This window comes from Ochotona princeps, chromosome 6 (assembly GCF_030435755.1).
Source record: "Ochotona princeps isolate mOchPri1 chromosome 6, mOchPri1.hap1, whole genome shotgun sequence".
NCBI lineage: Eukaryota > Metazoa > Chordata > Mammalia > Lagomorpha > Ochotonidae > Ochotona > Ochotona princeps.
This window is the reverse complement of record NC_080837.1, coordinates 6788438-6809073: the sequence shown is the minus strand read 5'-3', so window position 1 is coordinate 6809073 and position 20636 is coordinate 6788438. Positions and strand designations below refer to the sequence as shown.

At 56.2% G+C, this 20636-nt stretch overlaps 2 protein-coding genes across 5 annotated transcripts in view; both read left to right on the top strand.

The window, feature by feature from the left end:
• Positions 1 to 15394, top strand: part of CPEB1 (cytoplasmic polyadenylation element binding protein 1) — an 88495-nt gene extending 73101 nt beyond the window's left edge. For 3 of the 4 annotated variants that reach the window (XM_004594597.2, XM_058665520.1, XM_058665521.1), the window contains exons 4-12: positions 2575 to 2801; positions 3928 to 4180; positions 6218 to 6331; positions 6532 to 6636; positions 7426 to 7562; positions 11125 to 11323; positions 12343 to 12437; positions 12795 to 12875; positions 13941 to 15394. In XM_004594597.2, coding sequence (XP_004594654.1) covers positions 2575 to 2801; positions 3928 to 4180; positions 6218 to 6331; positions 6532 to 6636; positions 7426 to 7562; positions 11125 to 11323; positions 12343 to 12437; positions 12795 to 12875; positions 13941 to 14051 — 1322 coding nt within the window. In that variant the 3' untranslated portion in view covers positions 14052 to 15394. The remainder of the gene's footprint in view (positions 1 to 2574; positions 2802 to 3927; positions 4181 to 6217; positions 6332 to 6531; positions 6637 to 7425; positions 7563 to 11124; positions 11324 to 12342; positions 12438 to 12794; positions 12876 to 13940) is intronic. The other variant, XM_004594595.2, reaches the window with a different exon arrangement.
• A 1238-nt stretch (positions 15395 to 16632) lies between these two features.
• Positions 16633 to 18772, top strand: RPS17 (ribosomal protein S17). Its single transcript, XM_004594599.3, has 4 exons — positions 16633 to 16809; positions 17308 to 17413; positions 17496 to 17561; positions 18650 to 18772. The coding sequence occupies exons 2-4, from the start codon at positions 17324 to 17326 to the stop codon at positions 18728 to 18730; spliced, it is 237 nt and encodes a 78-aa protein (XP_004594656.2). The 5' UTR covers positions 16633 to 16809; positions 17308 to 17323; the 3' UTR covers positions 18731 to 18772.
• The last annotated feature ends 1864 nt before the right edge of the window (positions 18773 to 20636 follow it).

Sequence of the window (20636 nt, the reverse complement as noted above, 5' to 3'; positions counted from 1 at the left end):
TGTGATACATGGTCCACTCTGAATCTCCTCTGTCTCTGTTCTCTCAACCCTGAAGTCCCATTTCCTCCTGCCCAGGCCCAGGGGCAGGACAAGGACAGCCCTCCCTGGCTTCAGTTCCGGGACAGGTACCTGAGCGTGCTGGACAGAATCCCTGACTGTGAGTGCAGTTAGATCCTCAGCTGCTTCACAGCCTCTGCCCTCCTCCCTACCATAGCTCTTCAGACTGCACATGGACGTTGTCTGTTAGCGTCGGTCACACCCTGGAGCCTGCTTGTCAGGGTGCCACAGCCCTGTTCATCCTAAACCTGTGTTTGTAAAGCGTGAAGAAGGATGAGGCCCTCTGGGGCATCGGCGCTGCTTCTGAGACTCAAGCATGTGAGCTGTCGGCATTCACCACGCGTTCCTCCCCCAGGCTTTGCAGCATCAGCGAGGAGCTTTAAGCAGAACTGCACGTCTCCTGCCTCTTCAGGGAGTGGATTCCTGGGGCTTTGATTTGGTGGTTCTTACAGGCAGGGGTTTGCCAAGGATTATTTAAGAAGTTTGTGGAGGATTATTTTTGATTGGTATCAACATCCAAGCATTTTGAGACATTTAGTGTCAGCTCACAGTTCCATGCTAGCGTTTTGAAAGGCTTAGGCAGAAGCACATGAGTGTGCCTCCCCTCCCCAGGTGTGCTAGCAGGGCTTGAAGCAGAAGTGGAGCAGCCAGGACTTGAACCAGTGCTCCAGTAGGATTTTGGTGTTGCAGGCAGAGGCTTAATAGGATGTTCCACAGTGTTTTGTTTTCTGTTTTTTTTTTTTTTTTTTTTTCCACAGCCACCTAGGGACAGTGTCTGACCCAGGCCTCTGTCCTGGGTTTGTCTGATCAGGACGTGGATTTGTAACTTCGACCATTTGCTTCTCTCACAAATCTTCCAAGTCCAAAAGATCCTGCTTATGCAGAAGTTTGCATAAGGATTATTACATTTTTTAAGATTTATTTTTATTACAAAGTTGGATATAGAGCGAGGAGGAGAGACAGAGAGGAAGATCTTATGTCCAATGATTTCACTCCCCAAGTTGAGCACAACAGCCAGTGCTGTGCCGATCCAGAGCCAGGAGCCAGGAGCCAGGAACTTCTTCTAGTTCTCCCACATGGGTGCAGGATCCCAAGGCTTTGGGCCGTCCTCGACTGCTTTCCCAGGCTACAGGCAGAGAGCTGGATGGGAAGTGGAGCTGCCGGGATTAGAACCGGCGGCCATATGGGATCCCAGCACGTTCAAGGTGAGGACTTTAGCCACTAGGCCATGGTGCCGGGCCCGAGGATTATTTTTTTTTTAAGAGTTGTTTAATTTTTATAGGAAAGTCAGATACACAGAGAGAAAGATCTTCAGTCTGATGATTCACTCCCCAAGTGAGCCACAATAGCTGGAGCTGAGCTGATCTGAAGCCAGGAGTCTCTTCCGGGTCTCCCACACGGGTGCAGGGTCCCAAGGCTTTGGGCTGTCCTCGACTGCTTTCCCAGGTCACAAGCAGAGAGCTGGATGGGAAGCAGAGCTGCTGGGATTAGAATCGACGCCCATGTGGGATCCCTGAGCATGCAAGGCGAGGACTTTAGCCACTAGGCTACCACCTCGGGCCCTGCATAAGGACTCTTGGCAAGCGAGATAGTGTTGCCATGCTATAGCAGGCTGCTAGCCCATGGCATGAAGGCCTGCGTTCAGCTGGGTGGGTACCTTAAGTTTACTTTAACGCCAGAGTGACAGGGAGGAAGAGATCTTTTGTCCATTGGCTTACTTCCCAAAAGGCTACGATAGCCTTGGCTGGGCCAGCTGAGACCAGGAGCTGGCTTTCCAAATTGATTGGATGGGTCTAAGCACTGGGGCTGTTTTCATCTGTCTTCCCAGGTGCATTAGCAGGAAGTTGGATTAAAAACAGTAGGGATGGGCCCGGCGGCGTGGCCTAGCGGCTAAAGTCCTCGCCTTGAAAGCCCCGGGATCCCATATGGGCGCCGGTTCTAATCCCGGCAGCTCCACTTCCCATCCAACTCCCTGCTTGTGGCCTGGGAAAGCAGTCGAGGATGGCCTAATGCTTTGGGACCCTACACCCGTGTGGGAGACCCGGGGGAGGTTCCTGGTTCCCGGCTTTGGATCGGCGCGCACCGGCCCGTTGTGGCTCACTTGGGGAGTGAATCATCGGACGGAAGATCTTCCTCTCTGTCTCTCTCCTCTCTGTATATCTGACTTTGTAATAAAAATAAATCTTTAAAAAAAAAAAAAAACAGGGAAAACACAAACCCAGCACTGCAATACGGAATGCCAGGACTGCAGGTGGCGACTTAGCATGCTGCACCACCACACCAGCACATGTCAGCAGGCAGTGAGGGAGTCTGGCTAAGGCTCTGCATTGTGCTGCTGTGGATGTGTCCACACAGTGATGACAGCTGTGAGCAGGGTCCCAAGTGGCAGCCAGTCTCCGACCGCGGTGGCCAGGGGTGCATCTGTGAGTTTTATTCTGCTTCTCTGACACGTCTCCTGCCAGGAGATGGCTGGGGAGGAATCCAAGGGGTCTCAAGGTCTCCCTTTTCATCCTGCAGTTCTGAGCATGCTCCAGAACCCGCTGGGAAACGTCCTGGGGAAGCCCCCTTTGAGCTTCCTGCCTCTGGATCCCCTGGGGTCTGAATTGGTGGACAAGTTTCCAACGCCCTCTGTTAGAGGGTCCCGCCTGGACACGCGGCCCATCCTCGACTCCCGCTCCAGCAGTCCCTCCGACTCGGACACTAGTGGTTTCAGCTCCGGATCAGACCACTTCTCAGACCTAATCGTATGTAATGTGAGGGGTAAGGGCTGGAGGTGGAATTGCCTGGGGGCAGGCAGGTGCAGCATCCATTTCAGAGGCCTGGCCAGGGCTGTGTGTGGAGGCTGGAGGTGTGGGGTGGCGAAAGGGGCTGGGGGCCACCGTGCACATCCATGGAGCTTGCATCTCCTGCAACGTCCAGGAGGGTGAGTGCCTGCTGGGAAACGTTCTGGGCTGAGGCCCAGGAGCTCCCAGCTTGAGCTGGGCGAGACCGGCCCTCTCCAGAGGCGGCTCTGTGGCCTATGGGATATGTCCTGCAGCCTGTGAGCAACACAGTTTAAGCACTTTTATGTTGAGGAGGTCTTGGGTTTTTAGGTGATAATTTAAAAAGCGCAGGTGGTGATGAGCAGGGCTAGGGGTTTCAGCGCAGATGTGAGTGACGCTGGCTGCTGCACTCCCCCGCCCCGTGCTGACTCCCGTCAGACACGATGAGTATAGGAAATGATGCCTCAGTTACTTGGGCATCTTATGCTGCTACCTAACATCCCTGCCAGCCGTGTGCAGTCTCCAGGCTTGGAGAGGCATACTTTGTGACTGGCATGCATTGGAATTTTGCCTTAAAGGATATTTTAGAGGACCCTACTTGAAGGTGACTGTACCCACCTAAGCCAGAGTTGAGAACCCCGACTGGAGCCTGCAGGGAAATCCCTGTTTGGTTATGTCTCTGGTGGAACTAGCGCCCTCACGGAGAGCGGAGAGCCATCTGCTCTCGGCAGTCAGCTCCTGGGGATCCGGCCAGAGCCAGCACAGAACCTGGAGGAGCTAAGTTGACACTGATGGTTCTTGGGGACAGCCAGTGTCTGTCTTATAGTGGGTCAGAAAGATGTAGCTTGTTCCCTAAGTAGCAGAGGATAAGTTTCCTGAAGTTTTTATGAATACTAGCACTGAGGAAAAAATAAAAAATATATAACTTGGAGAATTTATGTAGCGTATTCAATAGTACAACTAGAACTACTTTTTTAGAATGTGTGAGGAGAGTGCATTAAAGTACATCAAATACTCATGTATGTTTCTTGTAATTTTCTGTAGTGTGACTGTTACATTTTGTCATAGAACTGTCCTTTACAAACCTGTCTTCCTCTTCTTCCCCTAGTCCAGCCTTCGCATTTCCCCACCCCTGCCTTTCCTGTCCCTTACGGGCGCTGGTCCCAGAGACCCTTTAAAGATGGGTGTCGGATCCCGGCTAGACCAGGAGCAAGCCGCACTCGCTGCAGTCACCCCCTCCCCAACCAACACTTCCAAAAGATGGCCGGGAGCATCTGTGTGGCCATCCTGGGACCTGCTCGAAGCTCCCAAAGACCCCTTCAGCATAGAGAGAGAGGCCAGGCTGCACCGGCAAGCTGCAGGTGAGTGTGGCAAGGGCACTGCTCTGGGAGCAAAGAGGAAGTGCCTGGGGCTGGCACACTGGCAAGCAGTCTGACAGATGCACAGAGAACAGACAGTGCTGAGAACCAAGTGCTGCTGGGGACAAACCCACCCGCAGCTTGGAGGCTGAGTGCAAAGGAAGAACACTCAGTGATGTGGTGTCCCTCTGTGAAGGCTGGCTGGGTGGGCGGGGCTCCGTGAGACTGTCTGCCCCTCCTGGCTTCCTGATTGCAGTGGCCAGGCCCCTAGGCCCTCAGGACAGTGTGCGACCCGGCTGTCAGCATCTGTGGTCTTCTCTCCTGCTTTCTTAGGAGCCTTAAAGGGTCTGGAGTTTAAGCTATCATTTAACACATTTCAGAGTTCTTTGTTTTTTAAGATTTGTTTATTTTTATTGGTAAAGCAGATACACAGAAAGGAGGAGAGACAGAGGAAAATCTTCCCATCCACTGATATATTCCCCAAGCAGCCACAATGGCCGGAGCTGAGCCAATCCTAAGCCAGTAGCCAGGAACTTCTTCAGGGTCTCCCATGCGGCTACAGGGTCCCAAGGCTTTGGACCATCCTTGACTGCTTTCCCAGGCCACAAGCAGGGAGCTGGATGGGAAGCAGAGCTGCCGGGATTAGAATCGACGCCCATATGGGATCCCAGCACATGCAAGGCGAGGACTTTAGCCACTAGGCTACCGCACCAGGCCCAGATTTTTAAAATCTCATGCCTGTGCTTGGAAGTAAATGACCCAGATTAAGGGTCTCCAAAAGGTTCCTGGAAAATACGTAATTATGAATAAAACTGCACATGGGTTTCAAGTTTTTCTGAGTCAAAGGAAACATCTTTTAATTCCATTTTTGCCCTTCACTAACTGAAGTGTCCTGAGGCAGGTCATTGATGTTAATCCTGCAGGGGATGCCCAGCAACATCTCAGGGGGTCTTGAGTTGGTGACTTGCTTCATTCTGTGTGTGTGTCCTGCTGCTCAGAGCTGGTGCCTGAGCCTGAAGGCACTGGCACCTCACCTTTGTGCCTCCCCACTGCCAGTGCTGTCCTGTTCCCGTCCTAAGATACTGCTGATGCTGCCCAAGTTAGAGAATGGCCATCAGTGTCCCTGGGTCGGATGAAGGTGATGGCTCCTTGCCTTGGGTGTGTGACTGGGTGCCGAGGAGGAGAGGGCGAGATGGGCCAGGCTCAGCCAGTCCCCTCTGAGGTCAGGCTGTGACCTGGCAAAACACTGAGCAGGCACAAAAGGAATCCCAGATAGGTGGCTGAGCTGTTCACCAGGAGCAGGCGCCCAGGAAGACCCAGGGCAGGCCAGACAGACAGCTCTTGACCTACATAGCGAGAGGGGTTCTGAGCGTGGTGTCTGAGTCAGAGCTGGGCCAGTTTCAGAGGTTTGGGGTGACTCTGTGTTCAGCCCAGGTGGGAAGCAGGAGAGGTAGGGGGCAAACCCTCTATCTCGTGCTTGTGGCCCACAGGGAAGCCTGGGGCCCACCTGGTGCTGTAAGCACAACCCAGGCACTTGGCAGTCTGACTTGGGGTATAGCGGTCAAGTTCTCATCTTGCTGTTGGTTGTTTGCTAGTTTTGGTTTTACTTAAATTCCATGATGGAGACCAGAGGAGCAGTGAAGGGTTCCCCATCTGAACACTAGAAGACATCCCGTATGGACCCACAAAGCGGAAGGCCATTGCATGTAAAATTGCCGTGTGTACTTTCAAGGAATTACAAAATGAATCAGTGCCATAAGCAATAGCTTAACAAACCGCTCTGCAGTTAGTGCGTTAATTCAGTGTCTGAAGATAGCTTGGACTAGGACAGTTTTTAGCCTGTGTGTCTGCCTTGGTGTGTCCTCTGAGGTCAGATGGAGTGAACTGCAATGACCATACATGGCCAAGTGGATTGTTACGAGCCACAGAAGGCTCCCCGTGGCTCATCCCTCAAGCAGCCTGGTTCTTTGGGGCCGGTCCATCCCTCAGAGGGTGGGGGACTTTGATTCTCTGAACTTGTGTTTTTGTCTTGGACCAAAGCTGTGAATGAAGCCACCTGCACTTGGAGTGGCCAGCTTCCACCTCGGAACTACAAGAACCCCATCTACTCGTGCAAGGTGTTCTTAGGAGGCGTCCCTTGGGACATTACGGAAGGTGAGCTATCTCTCAGAGCTCTGCCCCTGGAGGTGAAGGTGGGGTGTGTCTTCCCAGAGCCAGAGGCCTGCACCAGGACAGGATGGAGCCCCGATGCAGCAGGGTGGGGAGTGGTGTGTCCGGAGGCCCCTGGGACCCCGGGAGTGGGGCTTGCCTTGGAGACCCATGCCCACTCGCACTGTCCTGGACGTCTCTTGCAGCTGGATTGGTTAATACCTTCCGTGTTTTTGGCTCTTTGAGTGTGGAGTGGCCTGGTAAGGATGGCAAGCACCCCCGGTGTCCTCCCAAAGGTAATATTCCTAAAGGTAATACAGACATGGTAGGATCTTTATTATTCCCCTCCCTCAGACGTAACTGCACGGAGGGGTGCTGGGATTTCACAGCCGCATGCTGGTAATAATGTGGTGGGTGCTTTTTCCTCAACACAGCACGTCCCTGCTTCCCCCAGGCTAACACTGCCTACCCAGACCTACACTGCAGTGGGAGCTGCCTGCAAAACCCCTTCCTCGGGCACTTCCCTACAGACCCGAATCCCTGCGCCTTCCATCTCAACATTAGTGCCAGGAAAGCTTCCCCACCCCCACCCCCACCCAGCCAGTTAACGTTGCTGCCTGACCTGGTTCTGAGATCCCTTTGGAGAGAGGACCAAGAGTCTGGTTCCTCACTTGTCTGAAATGAGATCCCTTCCCTGTAGAAAGGAGCAGGTGCTATTTTCACTCTGCCCCATCGTCCCTGAACAGAATCAGTGGTTTAAATAGGCTTTTCAAGCAGCACCTACCTTGGCTGGCGGAGTGCCCCACCCTCCCACGAGAGCCCAGCTCTGTGGCTGGAGCACGTTTGTGTCCAGGGATGGAGAGCTGTGGGGATGGGGGACCCTGTCCCAGCCGGCCAGTGTCTTCCTTCACCAGGACTGGAGAGGCTGCACATGTCTCCCCTCCTCAGCCTCAGCATCTGATATAGTGTGTGTTCCGGAGGAGGGAGATGTTGTCTTAAGGCACCAGGCCTCCTCTTTGAGAAGACACTTCCTACTGTGAAGCTGGGGCTGAGGCGTAGCCACAGGAGGGGTGCTCACACGGTGTTTCCTCTGGGTGTAGGCTACGTGTATCTGGTGTTCGAGATAGAGAAGTATGTCCGGGCCTTGCTGCAGGCTTGCTCCCATGACCCACTGAGCCCAGACGGCCCTAGCGAATACTACTTCAAGATGTCCAGCCGCAGGATGCGCTGCAAGGAGGTGAGTCTGCACCATGTCCCTCCCAGGTCGTGTGATGGGCATGCACAGGCCCTGCATTCCTGTGGACTGAGTAGCCCAGGTTGCAGGTGATCAGCGTTCCTGCTGTGGTGAGGTTTCAGCAGTGGGCCCCACACCAAGCCCAACGGTGCTCCCTCTTGTTTGCACAGTGAAACTTGGGGCCTTAAGGGGATATGTACACAAGGCTGCCTGTGCTGGTGAAATTGTATCCCAGCTCCTGTTGGTTTTTTTTTTTTGTTTTGTCTTTTCCCTTTGGGAAAGATTTACTTGCATCTGCTGGTTCACTCCCACAGATGGCCACAGGGGCCAGAGCTGGGCAAGACTGAAGCCAGGAGCTCCGTCGGGGTCTCCCTCACACAGGGACCCAAGCACTCAGGCCGTCCTCTGCTGCTTTCCCAAGTGTGTTAGGAAGCTGGATGGGAAGTAGAGCAAATGGGGCAGGAGCCAGTGTCCAGATGAGATGTTGGCGCTGTAGACAGTGGCTTCACCCAGGACACCACAGCCCCAGTCCCTCTTTCTTCCCAGCACTTAATCTTGTTGTGGTCATGAGGATGACATGGTCCTTGAGCGCCGGGTGGGTGAATTCCTCCTTAGCCCACTCCCACCTGTGGCTGTGCTGTCTTGTGCTTGTCTCATGAGTTTCAGCCAAGCTGTCCCGAATCGGTCTGTGTAGGAGCCTCTGTTTGATCCAGCTCTCCGCCCCCGTGGCTCTAGTGACAGCGTCAGATTTGCTCCTGAGAGCAAGTTTTGAGCTCAGGCATTGACGTGTTGCTGAGTCTGATTCCAGAGCGTGTCACTTCTGTGACATTGGACTGGATATTCTATGTCTCTGAGCTTTGCAAAGAGCGATGCCTATTTGGGGTTTAAAACAATAAAAACCGAGTGGTTGCCGGGGGTCCAGCAGGGTGGCGTGAAAGGGCACAGCTTGACCGGTTGGAGGGCACGGAAGCTGTTCTGTGTGTCCCTGGAGTTTTAGAGATTTGTCGCCATACGCTTGTCGCAACACATGACACATTCCAGAGACTCCTGGAGAGAGCCCTAAGGTGAACTAGGGATTGCAGCAAAGGCACGCTTGGCCACAGGATGTTGTGTGGACACTGGGAGCGGCCATGTGCCTGCGGGGCCAGAGCAATATGAGAAATCTATTTTCTGCTAAGTTTTACTGTGAGCCTTCACCCAAAAGGTAAACTGTTTTGAAACAATGTATATATAGGTTGGGTTTAAACTAAATGGTCCTTGTAACCGAGCTGGCTTCTCATTTCCTGTACGTTTTCATATTGTGTCAGTGACAGGCTCACGTTTTCATATTGTCTCAGTGAAGGGCTCAGTGCTCAGTGTGCCTCTGGCTGCTGTGGGGGATCCGTGCTTCCAGTCTTTGCTGAATGGAGTCTGGCAGAGGCACCGTCCTTGTGCCTTCCAGACTGTGGGCCCCAGCTGCTGCCTTGTTCTGCCCTGCTCAGCACCCCTTGGACAGGACACCTTCCTGTTGCCGGCCAGCTCCCTCACAGGGCTTGACTGTCCATCCATGGAGCTCTGGCTGCAAGCTGTGCATTTCTCCTGACTCCCCTCCTGCCTGCCGCCCTGCCACTGTAGCCATTGTTCAAGCCCCTCCTGTCTTTCCCCGCTCTGTCTTTACCTGTTACAAGACACTCCTCTTCAGCTCCGTGTAGCCTTGTGTCCTGCAGGGCCCTTCCTGGGCTGTCCTGTAATCCCAAACTGTTCTCTGTGCAAAATGGGCTCTCCACCTTCCAATGCCTTCTGCCAGGCTCCTTCATCTCAAAGGCATGCGAACCTGGCACCCTTCTGTCTGCATTACCCAGCAGTCGCACCCTGCCAGGGTTGTGTGGTCTCCCCCGGCCAGGGCCCACCCTCAGTACCATTGCCTTACCTCCTTGTGGTTTCTGCCTCAGAGCTCAATCTCCTGCCTCAAGACCTTATTTCTTTTTTAAACTTTTTTGAAGCCATAACAATTATACCCATTTATGGGGTACTGTGGGATATTTCGGCATATGTATACGTTGTAGAATGTCCTGTTGGGACACACATACTTATCTCTTCAAACATTTAGCTTTCCTTCATAGTGAAAACTTCTAAAATCATATCTTTTTTCTTAAGATTTATTTATGTTTATTACAAAGTTAGATATACAGAGTATATCTTCTGTCCTATGATTCACTCCCCAAGTGACCACAACGGCCGGTGCTGTGCCGATCCAAAGCCGGGAACCTCTTCCAGGTCTCCCACGCAGGTGCAGGGTCCCAAAGCTTTGGGCCATCCTCGACTGCTTTCCCAGGCCACAAGCAGGGAGCTGGATGGGAAGTGGAACCGCCGGGATTAGAACCGGTGCCCATATGGGATCCCGGGGTGTTCAAGGCGAGGACTTTAGCCACTAGGCCACACCGCCGGGCCCTAAAAGCATATCGTGTTTTTTTTTTTTTTTTCTTTTAATGGAGAAGTACATTATCCACAGTCCCTCTGCTGTGCAGTGGAAGAGCCCTAGAACTTATTAGCTCTAACCTGGTCCGTTTTTCCCAAGGTCCTCACAGATCAATCAGACAAGATCCTCCGTCAGCTCACTTCATGCTGTCTTCCTGTGCCTGCTACACCAGGTTTTTATTTTGAGCTCAGGATCCAGGGGTGAAGGCATGATCAGCTCCTGCCCTGTGTAACCACAAGGCCCCAGGGGTCTTCCCTGAGTGCTAACCCCCACGCCTTCTCCAGTTCCTGCCCTCCTGTCTTGGTTGGTCAGTAATCCTGCGTGCTGCAGATCCCACAAGCTGCCTCATCCTATTGTCCTGGATCTTGGTCCAAAAAAAATTTTATTCATTTGAAAGGCAGGGGTAATGAGATCATCCAAGCACTGATTCATTCTCGTGTTTCTCTCTCTCTCTCTCTCTCTCTCTCTCTCTCTCTCTCTCTCTCTCTCTCTCTCTCTCTCTCTCTCTCTTACTCACTCACTCACTCACTCACTCACTCACTCACTCACTCACTCACTCACTCACTCAAACACACAAACCAGCACCCCTACCTGCTCCAAAGACTATAACAGTAAGGGTTGGTTAGGCCAAAGCCAGAAGCCTGGAACTTCCTCCTGGTCTCCCACTCTCCCACATAGGTTGCCGGGGACCCAAGTGCTTCGTCTGTCTCCTGCCACCTTGCAGAAAGCAGGATCAGAAGCAGAGCAGCCAGGCAGAAACTGGTGCTCTGATAGATGAGGGACTTGGCACCACCCCTACGCCAGTCCTCCCAGCCTTTCGTTATCTGTGAATCACTTGTGTTGTCACTGACGGCAAGGCGGTCTCCATGTTCCTTTATTGTAACCACATGGTGGGAGGTCATGATGAGGAGCGGCGCTTTGACAGTTTGATACTTTCTGCCTTGTACTGTAGGATGAGTGGGTGCTCTTGTGGCGGTGACCTTGACCATTGTGGGCAGAGGCTCAGCTCTGGTTGGGTTGGGTTGGGGGTAAAGGTGGCCGCTGGGGGCTGGCCGAGCCCTTCAACCCGTGGCTCTGAGTGCTGAAGCGCCCCTGGGTGGTCTCCAGGTGCAGGTGATCCCCTGGGTCTTGGCCGACAGCAACTTCGTCAGGAGCCCGTCTCAGAGGCTTGACCCCAGCAGGACGGTGTTTGTCGGCGCTCTGCACGGCATGCTCAACGCCGAGGCCCTGGCGGCCATCCTGAACGACCTGTTTGGGGGCGTGGTGTATGCTGGGATTGACACAGATAAGCACAAGTATCCCATTGGTGAGTGTCCCACTTTTGTGTGGCAAAGCTGGGCGGCCCCGGGGAGGAGACCAAGATTGTGATACTTCCCCTCGGGAGTGCAGCGAGAGACCTGACCCAGGTCTGCAGATCGGCACGTGCCAACAGCGTGGCGTCTCCTCTGGCCCAGTCACCAGCACCGCCCTCTGCGCCCAGCCCTCTGCCTGCAGCCCCAGGTCAGAGTGGCCGGAGACCGGAGGAGGGGCTGGGAAGGTGAGGAGGAAGCAGGCTGCAGGTTCATAGCTGTGCCGCTCTGGGGTGGGTGGCAGAGAAGACTTCACTGAAAGAACATGGCTCCTGATCACCGTGGGTGCTTCATCGTTCTTGAGACACTTTTCTGGGTCACCTTGGTGAAAGCACAGCCCTGGCCTGGGTACTGTCCCGGGTTAGAGTCTGTGGGTCCAGCCCCTGGGTGTTGATCAGCCCCTCTGGGAAGTGTGGTCAGTTCCTGGTCACAGCAGAGTGATGGTGAAGGTGGGGCTTGGAGATGGAGCAGAACCTGAACTCTCTGTGATCTGGAAGCGGCCAGGTCGTTTTGCCCACAGCGGAGTCTGTGCATCCGGCCCGAATCTGATCAAGAGGGAGTGCTGTGTGCCATTAACGCTGCAGTGGGACCCCCGTGCCTCACCCAGGGGCAGTGGGCAGGACGTGCAGCTCCTGGCCCCCTTGCTAGCACTGCCCACCTGGCAGCTGAGCTTTATACAAGATTTGAATTCTGTGACTTGAGCTGCGCCTTCCGCTCCCCACAGTATGGAGCCTGGCCTTTCCCATGGCGGCATGGTTATTGCAGTCCCCAGCCACATGGCCAGCGAGTGCCTCATTGCGGCTGGCGCCATGCGGATGAAGCATGTGGTTGAAACTCCAGGACTTTGTGTTCTAGTATGGCTGCCAGGGCGTTGGGGAGTACACAATTAGGTCCCCCATGTTTCTGCAGGATGACAGTCCTGCAGAACAGGCAGCTGGGGAGAGTTTGGAACATAAGCTGTTCCTGTCGTCCCCAGGGTCTGGTCGTGTGACTTTCAACAATCAGCACAGTTACCTGAAAGCAGTGAGCGCAGCTTTTGTGGAGATCAAAACCACCAAGTTCACCAAGAAGGTGAGCCAGCCCCCTTGCTCTGCTCTCTGAGGAGGCCAGGCCTGTGCTGGGGGTGCCCAGCAGATCCAAAGCACACGAGGGCAGTGGTGGTGGGCTGGAATGGGCCCAGAGCAGCCCCCACGTCATGACCCTGAGCTACCCTGCTCCCCACAGTGGCCTGGGGACCGTTGCTCTAGGGCCCAGGTGATAACATGTATGTTTGCGGTGTGGCTGTGTCCGCTCTGCCTGCTCTTTGGCCTGAGCTGGCTTTCCTGCTGGCAGGCCTTACAGCTTACATGCCATGGTGGGGTCGGCCTACAGCCACACTCTTCTCCCCCAACCCCTGGGTTCCCCATCCTTGGTTCTGCCTCCCTGCAGGTCCAGATTGACCCCTATCTGGAGGATTCTCCATGTCATATCTGTGGTTCTCAGCCAGGTCCCTTCTTCTGTCGTGATCAGGTGAGTCCGCTGGGTCCTGGGTCTGTGAAGCCCCTGCCCTGGGTAAAACTGTTAGGCCAGGTTGGGGACAGCAAGTGTTGGAGCGCTGGGGTCCTTCAGGGCATCAACACGAAAGGGGCAGTGGCCACAGTCCCCAAGGGCCAGGCCTGGGCCGTGCTCTAGGCAGGGTCCGGTCCCATGAGCCTTTGGCATGCTGGCCTTCTCCCCACCTGGAGTGCAGTGTGTCCTGTGCCTGGGGGGAGGGCACAGCAGTGTAGTGCTGAGGCCCCAGACCCTGCTCCCAGACCCCATCATCTTCCCTCTGCGCCCCTGGCTGTTAGCGAAGGGTTGGCAGCAGTCCCCTGCTGGATGTTTCAGGGAGGCGGGCACAGGTGTGGACATGCTTGGCCCTGTTTCTCAAACTGACACACACGTGTCACCCAAAGGGATTCCTTTCTACATGGATCCTGAGCCTGCAGGCCCCGAGGTTGTCATTAAGGAGCCTCCTTGGTCTGCGCCACTCCCATTGGGCTGGTGGCTTCAAAAGCACTGGCGACCCGGCTGTGTTTTTCTTGCTGTTGGTGATGCTGCCTCCTGAGTCAGATAGGTAGCAGTGACTACAGCCCCCCCCCCCGCACCCCCCCCCCCCCGTGAGCTGTGCAGACTGCCTGGCTCACTGGGGGAAAGCCTCCGAGCCTCCCTAGTCAGCTGCAGCCTTTTGAATCCTTCAAAGATGATCTACACGTCCAGATCCTTGCGCAGTCTAACGGCAAGAGGTGGGACCCCCCCCCCACCCCACCCCCAGCCAGTACTGTCAGCTGGCCGTCCATCTCCCTGTAAACTGCAAGCAGCCCTGTGCTGAGTGCCGAGGAAGACTGGGAGAGCAGGGCTGTTGCTCCCCGGGGCCCTGGGGAGCCACAGTCAGGGCATCGGGCGTAGCCGGTTAGGCCTCTGTTGGAGGCGAGCAGGCACCCCGTTTCTGTCTGAGCAGTGCCAGTGGCCTGCACAGCAGCTTCCATGGCTTGTGCTCACAGACATGACAACCACCACCCTCCCACCCCTACCCCGTGTGTCCCACCCATCCAGGTCTGCTTCAAGTACTTCTGCCGGAGCTGCTGGCACTGGCGGCACAGCATGGAGGGGCTGCGTCACCACAGCCCCCTGATGCGGAACCAGAAGAACCGCGAGTCCAGCTAGAGGAGGCGGCTTTGCCCAGGAGGCCTGGGGCGCCCATGGCCAGCTGCACCTGCCTGCGGCAACCCAGGGAGCTGGTTTCCGAGGACAAGGGAAAATCCTAGTCACCGTTGCACTTGCTGAATCTGTCTTTGTTTCTGCACTAATTAACGCACAATGAGTTTGGTCAGGTTTTGTTTCCAGGGCTGCGCCAGGGCAAGGATTCTCTGGCCTGCCCTCCAAGCAGCTCTGTAGTTCTCCCAGATTTTAGTTTCTCATTTTTGCCGATGAAAAGCAAAAAAGAAAAAAAGAAAAAAAAAAAAGACTGTGTCCAGAAGGTATTGACACGGATGCCTACATCTAGAGGTTTATTTATTAAAAGCGCTTTTTTACATTCCTTGCAATACTGATGGTGATGACGCGCAGGTCTCATTGGTTTCATTCTTGCAGTTGCCATACAGTGCCTTTCCATTTATTTAACCCCCACCTGAACGGTATAAACTGAGTGTTCAGCTGGTGTTTTTTACTGTAAACAACAAGGAGACTTTGCTCTTCATTTAAACCAAAATCATATTTCATATTTTACGCTCGAGGGTTTTTACTGGTTCCTTTTTACACTCCTTAAAAACAGTTTTTAAGTCATTTGGAACAAGAGATTTTTTTTTTCCTTTCCTGGCAGCTTTTAACATGACTGCAAATTTGTGTCTGGGGACTACTGGTCACTGTTTCACACAAGTTGCAAATCGAGGTATTTGCAGACCAAGAAAAAAATTATTTTTGTTTTATTTGAAACTGGACCCGATAAAGGGCGTTGGAGCGGCTGCTGTACATAGTTTCAAATAGTTTATTGCACCTTCTTCAGTTGCACTTACGTGGGGGGAGGGTTAATAGAAGTTTTTAATCACAAACTCACGGGACTTTTTTTTTTTTCTTTGTAACTTGAGCTTAAAAAATAAAGGGCTGCTTTTCGGGTGGGGGCAGACGAAGGCCCTGGGGAGCCCGTCTCCGAGGGGACCCGTGCCCTTCCTACGTCTTTCGTTTGAGGAATGTACGAAACCACAGTTGCAGTTGACTTGAAATGCTACTGGAATTTGAAAACTTGACTCTTCCTTTTCCTTTTTTTTTTTTTTAAACTACTTGCCCCTCTTAGGGAAGCCGTGTGCCAAAGAACCAGTGTCATGCCCCCCCTCCCCGCTGAGCTGCTGTTGCATTGTCGCAGATCCCAGCTACTCTGTGGGTTTTGTGGAGCCTGTGTGAAGTCTCTACCTCACTGTAGTATATTGCAGGCAAGACTGCACTCGCCTGCAGATGTGTGGAGTAAGCTGTGGTGTAGTTTTGTTGGCACATAATAAACACGTTGCAGCAGACTTCTGGTTTTGTGCTTCTGTGTCATTGTGAGATGTGGGGCAGTTGAGATGTGTCCTGGTGGGGTAGGGGAGTGACCACTTCCTGGACACTGCATGGCCAGCGTCTACGGGCTCTTTCCCCTGGCCTCCGGACCGCCTGCTGGGGTTCCCGTCCACCGGGGACTCTGGGCCAAGCCCTGTAAGAGGGAGGGGCTGTCCAGACGGCTCAGGTTCTCTGGTCTCTCCCAAGGCCTCCCGACTGGTGGGGTCCAGCTGCTGGCTGACCCTGTGGGAGGCTCAGTCTGAGACTGAGGGGGACCTGCATAGGTGCACCCTGTCCCGCCCCTCCCCCGGAGCTCCCCTCTGAGGATAGCCCCTGCTGTTGCAGCTCCCGGCCAGGGCTGGCTGGCCAGCTGTGCTTCAGTCTCCCTCCCTGAGCGGCAGCGGCCTGGCTGTGGGGGCCTGAGGCATGGCCAGCCGGCGAGGGTCCCAGAGCCAGGAGGCCCCTCAGCCCCGGGGGAGCCACCTTGGGGATGCGGTCCGAGCCCGGACCCTGCACCGGCGTCCCAGGCTGATGCTGGGGTTCAGGAGGGCGGGGAGGGGCTTCCCACAGTAATGGGTGCCGAGGACCTGCCCCGCGCTGGGCCCGCCCCTCACTTTCACGAGGGCGAGGTGGACACGGCCAGCCTGGAAGCTGAGTGGGGCGTGCAGTGCCGCCCGCCATGGCTGGCAGCGGAGGGGTCCTGGGGCGGTGGATCTTTCATCTTCCCGTGGACCCAGAGGTTTCCACACACTCCCCAACCGGAGCAATCAAACGGGCGCGGCCCACGGGGAGCCACACCCACTGGGGGCGTGGCATCGCTGACGCGCCGCCCGCGACCCGCCCTTCCTTTCGACCTCCGCGCCGCCAGGGACGCTGTGGTGTTCTGACGCGAGCTCTGCGCGTCCCGGGCTGGGCGGAAGCGGCCTTCTGACCTGTGCCTAATAGGCCTCGTTGCTTCCTGCTTCCTCTTTTCACTCACGATCTGCCAACATGGTAGGTGATTCTGTGTCGGGGCGCTATCCGGTTCCATCGCCCTCCATCCGCAGCTCCCTGGCGTCGCCCAGCCTCAGGGGCAGCTTCGGGGCCGTGTGTGCGCGGGGCCCTGTGTGTCTGGGAGCCGCGGGTGTCCGCCCTGGCGCGGCGTCGCTCGCTGACCCCGTCCCGGCTCGGCTCGTCCCCCCGGCGCGCTCCGGGCTCGCGCCCTGGCTGCCTTCCGCTGAGCCCGTCCTCTGCACCCACAGGGTCGCGTTCGCACCAAAACCGTGAAGAAGGCGGCGCGGGTCATCATTGAGAAGTACTACACCCGGCTGGGCAACGACTTCCACACCAACAAGCGCGTGTGTGAGGAAATCGCCATCATCCCCAGCAAGAAGCTCCGCAACAAGATCGCGGGGTGAGCAGGGCTGGGGGCGCAGCCAGGTCGCGGGGTGAGCAGGGCTGGGGGCGCAGCCAGGTCGTGGGGTGAGCAGGGCTGGGGGCGCAGCCAGGTCGCGGGGTGACCCGGGGCTGGGGGCGCAGCCAGGTCGCGGGGTGAGCAGGGCTGGGGGCGCAGCCAGGTCGCGGGGTGACCCGGGGCTGGGGGCGCAGCCAGGTCGCGGGGTGACCCGGGGCTGGGGGCGCAGCCAGGTCGCGGGGTGACCCGGGGCTGGGGGCGCAGCCAGGTCGCGGGGTGAGCAGGGCTGGGGGCGCAGCCAGGTCGCGGGGTGACCCGGGGCTGGGGGCGCAGCCAGGTCGCGGGGTGACCCGGGGCTGGGGGCGCAGCCAGGTCGCGGGGTGACCCGGGGCTGGGGGTGTGGGCACAGCCGGGTCGCAGCGTGCTGGGCTGGGCCCCCTGGCCTCCCTGGAGCTCAGGGTTGGTGCTGACCCGTGACCTGAGCTCGGTGCCTCGCAGCTATGTCACGCACCTGATGAAGCGCATCCAGCGAGGCCCCGTGAGAGGCATCTCCATCAAGCTGCAGGAGGAGGAGAGGGAGCGGAGAGATAACTACGTCCCCGAGGTGAGCTCTGGTCTGCCCCTGGGGAACGGGGTGCCCTGCACGGAGGGGGTGAGCACCCCGTTACCACCTGCGTTCCTCCTAGGTCTCGGCCCTGGATCAGGAGATCATCGAAGTGGACCCTGACACCAAGGAGATGCTGAAGCTTCTGGTGAGTGTGGGCAGGTTCCTGCAGCAAGGGACCCTGGGCTCCGGGCAGGCCCTCTTGCCTCTGCCCTGCTGGCAGCCTGCACCTGCTCCTGCGAGTGCAGGAACACCTCGTGTTCGCCTTAATTCGAGCTTCCGTCCATGGGTTCACACCGCATGGCCACAGCAACGCAGGCTGGGTCAGGCAGGAGCCGGAGTCCTCCCTGGGCTCGCCTTGGGAGACAGGGTCCAGGCTAATGGGAACGGGGTCAGGACTTAGCAGGGTGATGGCTGACATGGCTATCCTAAACCGCCCATCACCATCACCAAGTGCTTCCACTCTGTACATGCCGGGCATGTGGGGTCCCTGGCCGGTTTCCTGCCTGCCTCACTGGCTGAGTGTGCTGACCAGGTGAGCCATGCATCCAGGCTGGTCACCAACATTGCTGTCCTGTGAATGCACTTGTCGTCATTGTAGCGTTGAGTATGAGAAGGGGGGACGTGCGGGGAGTCTTGGCATGGGGCTGGGGGCTTGCTCGACCCCTGTCGGAGTGCCGGGGACCTGGGCTCGAGTTCTCAGTCCTGGTTAGGGGGTGGCATTTGGGCAGTGAACCTGCAAGTGGCAGGTAGCTGTCACTCTGCCTTCCAAATAATAAGTTTGTAGATAGTCTGGGCGCCAGTGTTGTGGCACAGCACATTGGGCTGCTGGCAGCGGTGCCCACGTCACCTGTGAGAGCTGGCTCAAGCTCCAGCTGCTTTACTTCTGCTCCAGCTCCCTGCTAACCTGGCTGGGAAAACAGCAGGAAGTGAGTGGCCCAAGTGCTTGGGTTCCTGGGCCCATGTGGGACCAAGTAAAGTTCCTGGCTGTTGGTGGCCATCTGGGGCGTGAACAAGTGGATGGGAGATTTTCATCTAAAACTCTTTAGAAAAAAGGGAAAGAAAGTTCTGCATGTGCTCAATATAGAGGAGTGTTTTCCTTCCGAGGCCTCTGGCCCCGTGGCAGGCTGGGTCTGTGGGCATGAGAGCCAGGGTGGTGGGCCAATTGGGTAATGGTGGCATCACCAGGCAGGGTGCCACTGCGCCGGCTCTCACCACGTCCCTTTGCTGTTGCAGGACTTCGGCAGCCTGTCCAACCTGCAGGTCACTCAGCCCACCGTCGGGATGAACTTCAAAACGCCTCGGGGAGCCGTGTGAGCCTTCCCACTGTCAGATTTTCAATAAACGCCACTGCTGCCACTGCCTGTGTCGTCGTCTGTGGGCGCCTGGGGGTGGGGAGAACTCTGCTGGCACGGGCGGGGGGCTGCAGTGTGGGCGCCTGGGGGTGGAGAGGACTCTGCTGGCACGGGCCGGGGGGCTGCAGTGTGGGCGCCTGGGGGTGGGGAGGACTCTGCTGGCACGGGCGGGGGGCTGCTGTGTGGGCACCTGGGGATGGGAGGACTCTGCTGGCACGGGCGGGGGGCTGCAGTGTGGGCACCTGGGGGTGGGGAGGACTCTGCTGGCACGGGCGGGGGGCTGCAGTGTGGGCACCTGGGGGTGGGGAGGACTCTGCTGGCACGGGCGGGGGGCTGCAGTGTGGGCGCCTGGGGGTGGGGAGGACTCTGCTGGCACGGGCGGGGGGCTGCAGTGTGGGCACTGGGGAAGGGGAGGACTCTGCTGGCACGGGCGGGGGGCTGCAGTGTGGGCACCTGAGGCTTGGGCAGGCTTTGCCCTCAGGAGCAGGAAAGTAGATCCTCGCCACGTGCATGCCAAATGGCAAGGAAGTGGCCAGGTGGGCACTGGGTCGGCTGGCCACTAAGCCCCAGCTTCCACATGGTTTGCACAGCTGCTTCAGTCCAGCAGGTGGCAAGGACATGCTGTGTGACTGGAGGTGCCAGCACAGGGAGCATGAAGCAGGCTACATGCAGCACTTTAGATTAAGGCAAGATATGACCATTTAAGCGCAGGTGTTTCAATATCACTTCCCTAAAACAGTAACACTCCAGTTCAGGCACATAAAGCAGGACACTGCACGGTGATGGGTGGTGGCCACGGCTCAGACTCAGGTTTTCCGTGGCCCTGGAATGTCCTTAGTGTCTGGTGTTCCTACCCTAGGGTAACGTCCCTTACTGTGTGCCACTTCATAATAGGCGTTTTGCATGAATGTTTTGAAGAGCCAACTTTGAGCACCAAAATAAACGGATCTTTACATTGTGAATTTAGAGTCTTCCTGCGCTTGCCACACTCCTCCACTGGGGGGCAGTGTCGCTGCTTTGCACCTGCTGACTGGTCCAGCTCCACAGCTTGATGGGAGATAACTTTCAGCTGGGGTTGGGGAGGAGTCCGTGTTCCTCGTGCCCCCACAGGTTGGCTGACTTCAGCGCGTTAGGCTTAACGGCACTCAAGCACCCACGGCCAGGTTGCACTCCGGCTGCCCTGGCTGTGGAACCGGGCTGCTGGCTTGCCCGTTGGACTGGCCCTGTTCATCATGTACACTTGGTGTGAGAAAACCTGCCGCCTGCATGCCAGCCTCTGCCCTTGAGCATTGGGAGGTAAGAGTGTGTAGCAAGACGTCTTTTAGAGAACCGTCCTGGTGCGGATGAGACTTGGTACACTGGTGGCTTATGAGGGGACTAACTCCAAAAAACCACCCAAGTGCTGGGCCACTCCAGTGCCCAGCCACTGCTGCCAGCAGCACCAGCCTGTGCAGCCCAGATTTCTCCCTTTAGCTGGGAGCTCCGGTTCCTTATCTGTATCTCCTGGCGCTCGCGGGTTCTCGGTGCATGATGGCGAGTGGAAGCCCCTGGCCCACCCCCTCCCTCCGCCGTGTGTTTAAGCACTGCTTCTCTTGGTAATGGTGACCGAGGGTATTATGTGGCATTTTCATCACTTTGGTCCCCAAACACTGCGTGGTTTGTAGCTCTGTAGGGCTTCAGGTGCTGAGCCTATCACAATAATGTGGAGTTTTAGGAAAAAATAGTACTGATATATCGTCACATGAATGAAGAAGAAAAACTACTAAGATTATTATTTTTTTTTTTATTGGAAAGGTAAACTTAAGTGAAGGAAAAATAGAAAAGGTCTTCCATCCACTGGTTCACTCCCCAGAAGACTGTAACAGCCA